This window comes from Podarcis erhardii, assembly GCF_964252035.2.
Source record: "Podarcis erhardii genome assembly, chromosome: 10".
NCBI classification, from domain to species: domain Eukaryota; kingdom Metazoa; phylum Chordata; class Lepidosauria; order Squamata; family Lacertidae; genus Podarcis; species Podarcis erhardii.
In genome coordinates, this window is record NC_138500.1 from 23,044,269 (window position 1) to 23,058,216 (window position 13,948).

At 47.3% G+C, this 13,948-nt stretch overlaps 1 protein-coding gene and 1 long non-coding RNA gene across 5 annotated transcripts in view; one reads left to right on the forward strand and one right to left on the reverse strand.

Annotated features, from left to right (window-relative positions):
- The window catches only part of DENND2A (DENN domain containing 2A), a 69,426-nt gene extending 60,887 nt beyond the window's left edge, over window positions 1-8,539 (forward strand). For all 4 annotated transcript variants that reach the window (XM_081878830.1, XM_081878832.1, XM_081878831.1 and 1 more), the window contains exons 15-20: window positions 1,138-1,315; window positions 2,515-2,556; window positions 4,290-4,407; window positions 5,508-5,747; window positions 6,834-6,920; window positions 7,812-8,539. In XM_081878830.1, coding sequence (XP_081734956.1) covers window positions 1,138-1,315; window positions 2,515-2,556; window positions 4,290-4,407; window positions 5,508-5,747; window positions 6,834-6,920; window positions 7,812-7,843 — 697 coding nt within the window. In that variant the 3' untranslated portion in view covers window positions 7,844-8,539. The remainder of the gene's footprint in view (window positions 1-1,137; window positions 1,316-2,514; window positions 2,557-4,289; window positions 4,408-5,507; window positions 5,748-6,833; window positions 6,921-7,811) is intronic.
- Window positions 8,540-10,109: 1,570 nt separating this feature from the next.
- LOC309351391 lies at window positions 10,110-13,831 on the reverse strand. The gene is made up of 3 exons (XR_014160817.1): window positions 12,642-13,831; window positions 10,891-11,155; window positions 10,110-10,805 (listed from the first exon to the last, which is right to left on the reverse strand). It is a non-coding gene; the product is annotated as an uncharacterized lncRNA (long non-coding RNA).
- Between the last annotated feature and the right edge of the window lie 117 nt (window positions 13,832-13,948).

Sequence of the window (13,948 nt, forward strand, 5' to 3'; positions counted from 1 at the left end):
CTGGTGCCGTCTTCCCATGTAGAGATGACCTCAGCCGAGGTATATGCTTGGCTTTTCTAGCAGATTGCTTAGCTAGCAGGAAAAAAGGAAGAATTCTGGGACTGTTCCACGCCTTCCCATATTTAAGAGACCACAGTGTGAAAAGAGAGACTCTCCATTAATCCCATGACTCCAGGAGTCCATTCGCTGGCTGTGCCTGTATGGAGGGAAGCATGTGCAAAAACTATGCGAGCCCCACAACACGCTTTTGAGAGAGAGCTCCAGGCTAATCTGTGGCCACTCAAACTGAAGGAAGCAGCTCACATTATATGTTTGACAGGGTTGGGGACGTTCCATGTGGCAAACAGGTGTGCACAATCTAAAATCTGCACAATCTAAAGAGAAAGGCAGTCTCTTGAGTTCAAAAGAAACCATGCAAGGTAAATTTGCACGCACAAAAATATTGGTTTACCAAATTTGCAAATTTGTATGCCTTCAGAAGTAAGGGAGAAAAGACCTGTGAGTGATGAAGGAGGAATCATCAGATCTAAAAACTTGGATGGAGGCGGTAGGGGGGAGAAGAATGACCTCAACAATGCTCCTATGTACCTGCCTGACCTTGAACTACTAGATGGTTGGCTTCCATCTGTCTCGGGAGACAGTGTAGGAGTGCACCTTTAGGGGTGAGGTCAAACTGTTGGAAGGTTTCAGCACCAGCTGTGGCTGTAGAGACTGATGCAGGAGCGACATGTTTTGTTGCAGCTGGGGCAGATGAAGGTGTCCAGTTGTGCTTCTGCAGATGTACCATAGTGTTTCTTCTCTCTGTGCTCCTCCCAGCAGTCATTCCTCCTTGGGTCACTGCTGCGGATACACAACCTGACTGACTGTCTCTAGGCACTTTGATCATCTCCAGGGGACAGATTCCAATTCGCCTCTTTGCAGTCGTGAGGACTATTAATTTGATTTCTCCTTTTAAGCTTAGGTTCTTGGGAAGCCTGGCATGGTCCCGGAATAAAACCTGGCCAGGTGTCAATGCGTGCAGCCAGCTGTCTTTCCCCCACCTCACCTTCTCAGTTACCATCTATTAATTTATGTCTCTTATCTCAAAGAGGCCCTGAGAGTTTCAGACTGACCCTTGCGTCTGTTTCCTCCTCCTAGCACCTTGTCGAAATGCTGCCACGCCATGGTGGCCCTTCTCTACCCCTTCACGTGGCAGCACACCTACATCCCTGTGCTTCCCCCTTCGATGATTGACATTGTGTGCTCGCCAACCCCCTTTCTGATCGGCCTGCTCTCCAGTTCGCTGTCCCGCCTCAAGGAGCTGCCCGTGGAAGAGGTGAGGCCAGAGTATGGGAAAGGGAGGGCGGCAGAATGGATATTGTTTGATACAACAGTGCTGGGTTCAAGAGAGCACCGTCCTCACAGGACATAGGTTTTGGGGGTGTGAGGAGGAGCTTTGGGGCCAGGGTTTATTCATGGCAGGGTTTATTCATGCTAGGCTGGAGAAAGGGCCAACTGGCTGCGATGTGAAACACTTGCTGGCATCTTTCTTCAGTTGGCGTTGAGAGTGCCCCTGTGGCTTTTGTTTTAACCATGGTACGTCCGCATGGAAGATGATCCGGGGCAGGTGGGCTTAGGGACGATATGATATCTAGAATCCATTACCTCTAACTTAGATGTAGAGAGCATCTGAGCTGGAGATTGGGTGTGTGGGACAGAAGAGAAGAGGCCCTTTTCTCCTTTGGGTGATGGTAAACGCAAGGACTGGATGGAGCTGCCCCCAACAGCCAGTGGGAAGAGACTGGGGTGGGGCACTTCAGCCACAGTACTGGGTTGAAGCCCCACATGGGCAGGGCGATAACTCTAACCTATACAAAGGCAGCCCTACAATGAGATCCACAAAGAAGAGTTGCCAGAATAAGACCAGGAAATCTGCAAACCCAGTAACACTTGGATCTATTTTGGCTTAATTGTCTCATCCTTAGTATTTGGGGTTGTTGTTTTTACCTCCAAGCACCAAAATATCTTTGTTTTAAAGTCCAAAGGGTGCTCCTCCAGGCTATAAGTTGCTGGTACCATACTTGCATTGAATATCTCTTTTTTCAAAAGTGTTAGATAAGAGCATGCTCCTATCTCTGATTCCCCACCCAATTATTGCTTCTTCCCTGTTGTGTGGAATAACTTGTGTGGTTTAGGGAAAGGAGGGGAAAGTGTGTGTAAGAGACTCAAGAGGAACAGCTTCCCTATGTTTAAAGTTGTCATTCTGTGGTTTGTGGTAAAAGTCATAAAAACCACCCTGGGATTGGGCTGGTTTTCATATCTCTTTGAGGCTCGGTGGAATTGGGGTAGGGCAAGGCCTTTGGGAGCCTTTCTGGGCCGAAGAGAAGAGTAAAAACGCTTCAGATAAATAAATAAGGCAGGGCCTTCCCCCCCAAAAAGCTATATACAAGGCCACCATTTTCCCAAGGAGGCTGATGACCATTCCCAGTAATGTTCTTCTCCCCTTTTTCTTTCTGTGTATTTCTGTCCGAGCAGGTCCTTGTGGTTGACCTTGTGAATAACCGGTTTCTCAGGCAGGTAAGAACAACTTGCTTCCAGTCATGTCCATTTAATCTCTGGTGTGGGGAACCTTTGGCCCTCTAGGTGTTGCTAAACTACACTCCCATCAGCCCTAGCAAGCATGGTCATTGGCCTGAGTGCAACTTCTGGCGAGCCAAATGTTCCCCACACTGGTTCTGTCTGAGGGAGGGAGGAACAGGAGAGAATAAGAACAAGGATGTCTGCTCTGTTTCATTGCTGGATGCTCATCAGCGCTTTTTTCAGCCATAACTCACCGGAACTCAGTTCTGGCACTGAGACGGGCGCCATTGCCATTATAAGAGAACAAGGGAAGCGCTCATGGTGAGTTCCAGCACCTCTTTTTCTAGAAAGGTAGCACTGAAGAGGGTGATGGTAAATGGAGCCTGAAGACAAATGGTCATTGAGAGAGTTGGAAATCATTTGCAAGAGGCTTTGATTTCCATGGTGTTTGTGCATATGTTTCTTCACGTCTTCCTCCATCCTCTAGTCAAAGGGTTCTGCAGGTTTTTGAAACTTCTAAAACCTGCCAGACCTATTAACCAGGGGTCAAAGGAGGGTAAGTGGATATATCATAAGCAGCAAAAAAAATGCATGAATGTATTAGTACAAAAGTGAAGATACAGGAAAGGTGACTGCAATGAGGGATGGTGGTTGTGCCAGTGGGCATCCCACCTTGAATTCAGGCAACACACACTTTTGCTTCCTAAGTCCAATGCTTTGGGACGTCCCTGCCTACATCATTCTTTAGGGGTGGTACGTACCTCAGAGGCGAAGAGCACGCTTTGCACGCATACCGTCTCTGTTTCAAAGACACACAGCAGCAAGATCTGCTCAGCATGCAGACCATGAGCTATAGTTAATGCAGTGAGTGCAAGAGCGGTCTCTTGCAAGGCCCAACATCTGTACTTTTTGGTGCCACTTTCTGTTGTTTCCCCGTGTGGAGGTGCTTCTCCTCCTTCCAGTATCTGTGGCTGCCAGGTGACCATCGCAAAAGGCTCACCTCAGTCATTGCTCCATGCCAAGACTGTACTATGTGCTAGTTCTCTGCTCAGCTTTGGCAGATTTGACAGCACCGTTGCAAAGTTTCCACTACAGCTCTCTGAAGCAGCTGCCACACCACCACCTTCCAGTGTGCAATGGCCATTTGCAAGGGCTTAAAAGTGGATCCTTTAGAGGGGGTCTAGCCTTTAACCCTCTAGGTGCTGGTGTGCTACCTTGACTATTGGCCATGCTGTCTTGGGAGTTGAGGTCTAATAACATCTGGAGGGTCACCGGCTGGCCAAGCTTGCTTTTAGAGTGTTTATCCCAGAGTGTGGGAAGCGGGTGGTGCTGTGGGTTAAACCACAGAGCCTAGGGCTTGCCGATCAGAAGGTTGGCGGTTCAAATCTTCGTGACGGGGTGAGTACCGGTTGCTCAGTTCCTGCTCCTGTCAACCTAGCAGTACGAAAGCACGCCATTGCGGGTAGATAAATAGGTACCGCTCCAGCAGAAGGTAAACGGCCTTTCCGTGTGCTGCTCTGGTTTGCCAGAAGCGGCTTAGTCATTCTGGCCACATGACCTGGAAGCTGTATGCTGCTCCCTTGGCCAGCAAAGCGAGATGAGCGCCGCAACCCCGGAGTCATCCGCGACTGGACCTAATGGTCAGGGGTCCCTTTACCTTTACCTTTTATCCCAGAGTGTGCAGTTTGGTCTCACCCTATGCCTAAGCACATGCCCTCTCTCTTTTTAAGATGGAAGATGAGGACTCTATTTTACCTCGGAAGTTGCAAGCAGCGCTCGAACACATCCTGGAGCAAAGGAACGAGCTGGCAAGTGACAAGGAAGAGGGCGCTCCCAACGGCAAGCAAGGTAAGGTTTAAAGCCTCTCACCTTTTTATTTTTCGCCGGGGAAAATCGCACTGAGCTTTTATAAACCTCTACCGTGTCATTCCCTTCCAAAAATTAAAAAGGCAAAAAAATTAGCCTTTCCTCGGAGCGAAGGTGCTTCAGCATGTGGGTTGCCCTTTCCCAACTCTCAGTATCCTCCTTTTTTTTTAAAAAAAAAAAAGCTTTTATTTAAGATTTTCTTGTGTTACAAAACAAACAAATAAACAAGGCATCTCCATTTTTGATTCATAGTCATTTTCACAGTTTGTTTACATACTGTATGAGACATTATCGTCATTGACACCATGCAGTTGGGGGTAAAGAGAGAGGAGAGAGATGGGAGGGTAGCCTTCCTTTGTTCTATATTCTGCATAGTGTTTGTGTAGTGTATGGTGTCAGCATCACTTGGGTAGGTCCTTCATTTGTATATTTATTTATTTCTATTGTCATTGTGAGAGATTGGACGGATCAGAGCCTGGTATCCTTTTTTTATATGAGATGACTAGAATATACCAAATATTTCATGATGTCCACTTCATAGCCCCTCTGCGTGGGTGTGGAGATGCCACAAGGATGGGCTTAACCGTGTGGCTGGACCTGTGTATGAAACCTTCCTTATGTCAAGTCAGAAAATTTGTTCACCTGGCTCAGTGTTGGGGAAGATCCACAGCTCTGGGAGAGCACCTGCCCTAGGTTCAATCCCCAGCAACTCTAGGTAGGGCTGGGAGAGACCCTGTCCGGAATCCCAAAGAGCTGCTGCCAGTTGGGGTGGACAGTACTAATCTAGATGGAACAATGGTCTGACTCGAGATATAGCAGCTTCCAAGTGTCTGTGTCCACAACACTGGCTGCAACTTTGTAGGCTTCCAGGCTGAAGCCTTTCCCAAGCCTTCCTGGAGATGCCAGGAATTGAACTCGGGTCTTCCTGTGTGCAGAGCAGGTGTTCTGCTACTGAGCTACGGTCCTCCCATCCCAAACCTACACACCGGCGAGTTCTAAGGACGGGACTGGAAGAGAACAGGTTAAGGCCAGGTCTCCCGCTAACCAGTGTTTTCCCTGCTACTTATGCCTCCCCCATCCAGAGTCCAGCCCCTTGAACGAAGTGGTGTCGGAAGCGTTCGTCCGCTTCTTTGTGGAGATTGTGGGGCACTACTCCCTCTTCCTGACTCCCTCCGAGAGGGAAGAGAGGACCCTGCAGCGGGAGGCCTTCCGGAAGTCGGTCTCTTCCAAGAGCCTCCGGCGTTTCTTGGAGGTCTTCATGGAGACGCAAATGTTTGGGGGCTTCATTCAGGAGCGAGAGTTGCGGAAACAGGGTGCTAAAGGTGAGGAAAGCAGGAGGACGGTGAAAGGGGCATGCGATTAATTAAGCGTGTTTTTCGTCAGGTGTTTTTCTACTTTGGCCCTTTCATCATGTAAGAACTGTTCAGGTGACATCTGTGGGAATGTTGAAGATAGTATAAAGGTAAAGGACCCCTGACAGTTAAGTCCAGTCGCGGACGACTCTAGGGTTGCGGCGCTCATCTCGCTTTACTGGCCAAGGAAGCCGACGTTTGTCAGCAGACAGTTTTTCCGGGTCATGTGGCCAGCATGACTAAGCTGCTTCTGGCGAACCAGAGCAGCACACGGAAACGCCGTTTACCTTCCCGCCGGAGCGGTACCTATTTATCTACTTGCACTTTGACGTGCTTTTGAACTGCTAGGTTGGCAGGAGCAGGGACCGAGCAATGGGAGCTCACCCTGTCATGGGGATTCGAACCGGAGAGGATATATTGATTAAATATTATCCTTCCTCACTCACGCTAGTGAGCTAGTAGCAGCGCACATCCCTTGCATATAGCAGAAAGCTAGTTGATAGATTTGTTAGAACCATTTGAGTTAAGCAATCCAGTCTGGCTTGTCCAGATTGGATTGTTCCTGGTAAATCCCCTTTTGTTCCCTTTTAAAAGCAACAATGACACAGCAGTCTTCTTTTAGAAAGTAATGATAAGGTTTGCTTACATTCAGTTCACAGTATGATCCTGAAGGCAGACTTTTCCTTTTAGTTACAGAGAAAAGTGTGGGTTCATCTTCTTGTGAGGGATGAGCCCATGTGCTGCTGGCTGAGAGCCAGCACACAGCAAAAGAGCAGTAGCAAAAGAGAGAAGAGGAAGATGGCTGCATGACCCCTTGTAGGGTCTGCCAGGGTCACGCCCATCTACCTGGTCACACGCAGGGGGAGGATGCTCCAGACCAGGTGTGACAGGAAGTCCTCCTGGCTGGAGCAACATTCCCCCGTGTGTCCACTCTGGGCAAACAGGAAATGATGTATTTGACTGCTTTTGTGATGTTACATCCCACAGCACCTGCAACTGGAACTCACCAGGTTTTTCTTTCTTTCTTTCTGCGTTCTGTTTCCCACCCCTTTGTAGGTTTGTTTGAGGTACGTGCCCAAGAGTACCTAGAAACCCTTCCCAGTGGAGAGCAGAGTGGAGTCAATAAATTCCTGAAAGGGTTAGGTAAGAGATCCTGGCTGCTGCTTTGGATCGCAGTGTGCTTTTATATCCCATCACGTGTCCTAAAGTCAAATCACAATGCGTGTGGGTTTATTTGCAATATAAGCACCATCACTGCTGTATTTATGTTATGCACAGTAATAAAAGAAAAAGGGCAGATCCTTACCCCAAGGACACTGCATTCTAAATGTAATTTCTGATGGGTGAGGACAGGTTTACTGTAACAGGGGATGAACGTGAGGAAATGTGTTTCGGGTATGTTTTAACTAAGGATGAGGGATTACAGGTATTAGATGTAAATCAGGGATGGCTATCCTTCCAGTTTGAAGGCTATTGCCTCTTTTATAGTTCTGTAGAAGAGGGAGCTGCTTCTTCCCATACGGCAGTGTTGCAAAGACTTGAAAGGGTCTCTTCCCGTGCCTGGCAAAATCTCCTTGTTTTGCAGGTATAATTGAGAGCTTCTTGTGTCAGGTATTGCTTCCATTGCTGGGAATATTGGGCTTTTTAAAGCAAAATCCCCAGCTGCTGGGGAAATGCAGTTAACTTGTAAGCAAAGCATGCTGCTACTTTTTGTATGTTTTACCATCTGCGTTGTGGCTCCATAAATGTCATCAGCCGTCTTTGGATGGGATTTATGTCATTGCTATGTTGTGTAAACTTTGCAACGTGCCATTTTGCAAACTTTATGGTGTGTATAGTGAGGAGCCTGGGTCTTGCACTTGTTTATAAATACTGGGCCGTGTAGAATGCAGGTGGGGAAATGTGGTGAGGTTGGTTTTTATCTGTTTTCTGGAGACGGGGGGGACTTTAATCCAATCCCATTGTGCCAAAATCACATGGTTTCTATATCTTTCTTTCTTTGTTTTTTGCCTCCCACCCATCAATCCCTTCCAGGTAGCAGAATGAAATTTCTCCACAAGAAATGAGACCTTAGAGTGCCACTGTTGCAGGGAGAAGTGATTTCTTTCACAGTTCAGCAGACGGAAAATGGACCAATTTTTTCCCCATTCCCATTTTGCCTGCTCCCAAGGAGGGGAAAGCCCAAACCAGGAAGCAGGGTGTCCGGGAGTTGTGCTTAGATGAAGAGCTGGCCTCTGGTCTCCTAGAATAGCGCTAAGGGGGACACAGACGAAGAGGCTGCTGGGAGGGGACTCTCCACTTCTACCAAGAACATGCACTGGACAAAGCATTCTCGAGACTCTCTCCATTGGCGCTTTGCAGATTTCACGGTGGTTTGGGGTTTGTTTTTTTCCCTATTTCTTAGCTATTAAACATTTTGAAATGTTGTTTTTTATTTATATTGAGGTTAAGAAGAGTATTAGCCAATGACACTTGCCCCGGGCTCCTCTCTCAAATGGCAGCAAGGAGGTTGCTGGATGGAAGCTGCATTAACCTGGACTCTCAGATACTGACGGGGACCATATGATGAAAAGGGGGCGAAGCAGGAGGCAGTTAGAGGGAAGGTGAGGCAGGGGAACCACTGAAGCTGCTGAGAATTTGATACCCACTCCAGCAACCACTATGGGATGGAAGATTTGCCGTCCCTCCTAGTGGGCATCCTTTCTCGGAGTAAGCTGAGAGGCTGATGCGATGTAATTAAAAGTGAGTGATGTTAAAGAAAATGTGTCCAGTCGTTCTTACCATTCACAAGTGGCTTTGACCTGACTTTGTTCTTTTCCTCTTTCGTTTCTCTCTGCTCCAAACAGTTTTGCATGAAAGGGAGAGCCTCCAGATGTCCTTTTCATTGTGCGTTCAGGACTATTTGGGCTTGTGATGGTACTTGGGGTTGTTTTACACAATCCTGCTTTCAATTCAGTTTGCCCCTGCAAACGTTTCAGGACAGAGCTTGTTGTTGTTATTATCTATTAAATATGCATACCACCCTTTCTTTGCAGATCTCAGGACAGATCCACAGAGCTCGTGTTCCATAGTTGCCTGCTGAAATGCAACTCTTCATATCACAAATGTTCTGCAGTTTTCTTTGTACGGCAAAAGTGGCCCCTCCAGGTGGAAATAATGTGGGAACAGTGGGGGAAGCATCATAAGTGGAGTGATGTGTAGACAGTTCCATATAAAGCCATTAATGCATTATGATTACATCAATGGCAATGTTCTGCAACATCCATATATAAAAACAACAACAGCCCGGGCTGGTCCAAAGAGATAACGTTGGGAGCTGTTATCAGAATAATATTGATGATGTTGTTATGGGGTCTTAGGCCCCCTGGTGGCCAAAAAAGTGTAAATCGGTTGCTTTCTCATGTGGATCTTTCAACACAGGCTTGCATATCATTTGGTTTCTCTAAGCTTGCCTATGCTTAGTGCAGAGTTTTCCAAAGTGTGTATCATGACACATTAGTGTGTCAGCTGCAGTGTGTAGGTGTGTCACATGAACGCTCCTCCTGGGGGGGGGGGCTGGAAAGGGGTTAGTTTAACCTCCATTTTGCTAGTAAAACTGAATTACCATGTCGCGAAATGCTTCTTTCTAAAAAGTGTGACACCCGTATGAAAAGTTTGGAAAGCTCTGGCTTAGTGACTGCTGAGTGTGTGAAGCCACTCTGCTGAAAAGTGCTGCATTTGTGGTGGCACAAAAATTGCATCGACGATTTGAAACCTGTGGTGATTTGTTCATGCACTCACCGAGCGATGAACCTTTTCCATTATGTCTTCTACTTTCATGGACAGCCCTAGTTAAGAGGCCCCTCCAGTTACTCTGTTGGGTGGAAGATGTCATGCTGAAAACTCATCAGTAGGCCAGAACCTTATATCACACCTGTGCTTAACAATGGGGATCGGGGAGTACTGGCTGTGGAAATAGTAATGGTACCCTAGGAGGGAAACCTGTAGCTCAGTTCCTTTGCCCACAGAGGGCTTCAGGTTCAATTCCTCCTGCATGGAGGGCTGCTGCCAATCAATGTAGACCATACTGAGCTAGATGGACCAATGGTCCAACTTTATATAAAGCAGCTTTCTACAACAATAAAATTTGGGACCTAAAATCTGACTCAAGGTGCTTGAGGAGCCACCTCTTCTGTTTTGTGTTGGCAGAGGTTTTGCCAAAAATTCAACGAAAGGCTCCATTTTTGTTAGCTTCCATTTTTACTTAAGGCTCCTTCTCCCCACCCCACCTTATTCTTGCATTTCTCACACAAATAAGATGTGGCGGAGGTTTGCTTCCTGACATCTCCACCAGAGCACGTCTCGACTTTGTATCAAAAGGAAGCTCCTATTTTATCTTCCTGCTCATGGCGGATTCAAAACGGAAGGTCGTGTTTCCCCCAGCCTTTCTGTCTGTTGTCAGTGCTGAGAATGAAAGTTGGCCGTGGGAACACTGGGAGTTTGCCTTCTGCCAGGTCAGACTACTTGCCCATCTAGCCCTGTACTGTTTACTGTGACTGGCAGAAGCTCTCCATCATCTCAGCAAGCAAAAGGTCTCTCCTATTACCTGCTACTTAATCCTTTGAAGTGGATATACCAGGGAATGACTCTGGGACCTGCTGCATTCAGGTGACTCTTATCAGTGAGCGATGGTCCCTCCCTAGGGGCACACTGTGTCAGTAGGGAAACCTGTATGTTTTGCAAGCCGTTTGTCTTCTGAGGGTCCATTCCCCAGGACTTTTTTAAAGCTTGCATAGGTCCATGCACACCTTGTGCCTTTTCCTTTTACACCCGGGCTCTGGGACAGAGGCCAGTGCTGACTTACATGTTGTAGCCTAAACTTAGGATCCTATACCCTGTTGCCAAAGTTTGAACATATCAAGGATTTCTGCCTAGCTGCAAGATCACAACTGGTGCCCTTGTGCCAGAGTAGACCTGGACCTTGAGACAAGTTGCAGCAGCAGCAGCCATAGTTCTTGGGTTTCTTCAGAAAATGTGAAGACAAAAAAGCTCTATCTCTTTGCTCATTCACCTTCAAGCTGAGAAGGGATACCTGTTGAAGGTCCCTCCTCATGGGAAGTGCTGATGGGGTAACCGAAATCAAAACAGTCAAAATAAACTGAAAGTCCTTTATTAAGAGATTGTATCAGTTTAGATAATGTGAGCAAACGTAACTTGCAACGTTTGAACAGAATGCCACTTAAAATCAGTTTTTAAAAAATTCTCTCTCTCTCCCTCCCCCAAATTGTACAGCTTTAGAAGCATGAACACCTGTTGGGGTTTGTTGGCAGCTCCTTTTTTAAAAGTCTGACAGGAACTCAGTGTCTTTTATCTGTTCTGGATATTCTGGAAGAAACCACCTGTGGGAGAGAGCAGACAGACAAATCATCAAGGCAACTCTCCTTGATGAGACACCAACCTCAATATCTTCCTACAAGCAGACATGGATTATCTGAGGTATCCATTAAATAAAATATTCATTTATCAATGTACTACTACCTTTAAAATTTTTTTAAAAAGCACACACAGATGAGCCGAAAGGTTAGACCTGTGTTATCAAAGAACACAGAGGAAGTTTTGAAAGTGAGGTATCTGAATGCATTCAGTAGGAAATCACAACTGACTTAATACTTGAATCTTGGTGGTGGAGATATTAAGTGCAACAACAGATCCATAGTTTGCCTCCTTAACATTCAGGTTGCATCTACATAGTAGGTAGCCAGCACAATTCATTTTGTAGCTGAGTGTGACTTGAATGGAGTAACCTGCAAGGATTCTACTGCCCTACGTCCCAATCCCTGTCCTCAGTACTACCTTTCAGTATGCACTCTGGTCAGTGACTGAAATAAATCAATTCGTTCATTCATACCTTTCAGTATGGCTCAGTAATGCTACCTTGTCATTTCCCATTTCATTCATTTCTAGTACAATGGGGCCCAATGCCAGACCCCATAGCAACAATGTTTAAAAGGTTTAAAAGGTTTGTGTGGCATGGAGAGAGATGTGCAGATTGTGAGTGGGAACACCCTAAATCTGTTTCCTTATTTTGTGGCTGCAGTGCCTCCTGCTGGCTAACAGTGGATGATGCCACATGGTGTCCTTGTTTCAAAAATATCATTTGAGAACCGCATCTATTCCTGTGACTGATAAGCTAGTTTCTAGACTCTTATCTATCATGATGAAATGCTCCTCTGTATATTTAAAAAATCTGTACCCTCTGCATATAAAGGTAAAGGGACCCCTGACCATTAGGTCCAGTCGTGGCCAACCCTGGGGTTGCGGCGCTCATCTCGCTTTATTGGTCATGTGGCCAGCATGACTAAGCCGCTTCTGGCGAACCAGAGAAGCACACAAACACCGTTTACCTCCCCATTGGAGCGGTACCTATTTACCTACTTGCACTTTGACATGCTTTCGAACTGCTAGGTTGGCAGGAGCAGGGACTGAGCGATGGGAGCTCACCCCGTCGCAGGGATTTGAACCACCGACCATGCGATCGGCAAGCCCTAGGCTCTGTGGTTTAACCCACAGCGCCACCCGCGTCCCCTCCGCATATAGAAAGCAACATTTTAAGGAGGAGAATGCTTGGCTAGAACCCTTCCCCCTGCTATTTAGTTTTCTATTCTGTTTTTGCAGGGAGGATTCAAAATACATGACACACTTCCCTTGCACACAGGAACACTTAAAGTGGTGCAGCCCCAGATACAGAGTTAGCTCCACAATAAGAGCTTGACCTTTTATTGGGAACTTTCACACAAAGGATATTTATTTCAGTATGTCCAACAGCAGCACACACACACCCCATTCACCAGTGTCTTAGGCTTTCTGCTGTGTTTTATGTATTACCTGTTTCACGGGAAACTGCTTTCAGGTCGCACTTCCCTCTCGGCAGTTTGCAGGTATAGAGGCCCAGGCAGCCATCGCAGTCTGAGGGTTTTCTGCAGGCCTTTGACTGAATCCCAGGACAGGAATACTGAGAAGGAAAGGAAAGAGGCACCAGTGCTAAAGGCATTAAGAAGAGCTTGGCCTGCTGCATCCAGCACTATCTTCTCACATTGCAGCAGCACACTGCCTGCCTGTGATTCCCAGAAATTTAGACACCGACTGTCTTTGATCCTGGATAAGTCTGTTTGTCTGTTTAAAAGTCTTTATGAACCACTTAATGGTTCAAAAGCCTCTGGGTGGTGCAGAGGGCAAAAACCAACAATATATTCATTTATTATCTGCATACAGAAGGCCTAAAGTTCAGTCCCTGGCATCTCAAGACAGAACTGGAAACCACTTCCCGTCAGACAGACCCAGTGCTCTGATTTTGTTCAAGGCTGCTTTCTCTGTACCTCTAAGGCAGGGTTGGAGAACTTGTGGCTCTCTAGCTCTTGTTTGACTCTAGCTCTTGTTTGCCCACCATCCCTGACCATCCACCATGCTTGCTTGTCCCGATGGGAGTCGTAGTTCAGCAACATCTGGAGGGCCCTAGCCCCCACTGCCATAAGGAGGGCTTTTACTCACCGTATCCGTGTTAAATTTCCCATGTCCTTTCAAGTAGTTCTGAAGTCCTTGGCTCATACTTCTCGGAGGGGACAGCTGGGGAACCTGCTTCTTGCCGCTGGCCTTCTGTTTGACATGTCCTGGTTGGGGTTTGCTTGCCGCTCTGCTGTGGGCTCTGCCACCTGCTCCAGCTCCTCCGTCCATCTTCCGCAACCTGGCAGAAGGCAGCCTTTGGGCTTCCGCCTCTCTGTCTCCTTCACAGGGCGCGTGGAGAGGTTTCTTGGCTCCTCCAGCCCCTGCTGGGTCCACCAGCCCTTTCCCAGCCCATTTCCCATGGACTTGAGCTAGGGTGCAAAACTGAACGGAAAGCACCGCAAAGGTAGCCACTGCGGAAACCCTCATCCTCTCTTCCTGCCTGGGTTTTCTCTCTGGGCAAAGGGCTGCTGTTGCCTTGGAGCTTGCCGGAGAGATTAAAACCAGCCACACATGCATGTGGGTGATGTCTCTGCGTGAAGAGTGGGAGCCCTTTTATGCATCTGGATTCCCAGCTTAACCCCCCACCCCACTCCCTTTTTCCCCTTTTTGTGATACTGAAATTCTAGCTTGTGCCTTCTGCTTGGAAAATCCTCCCTCCCTCTTTCCTTTACACCCCCATCCCTCAGCAG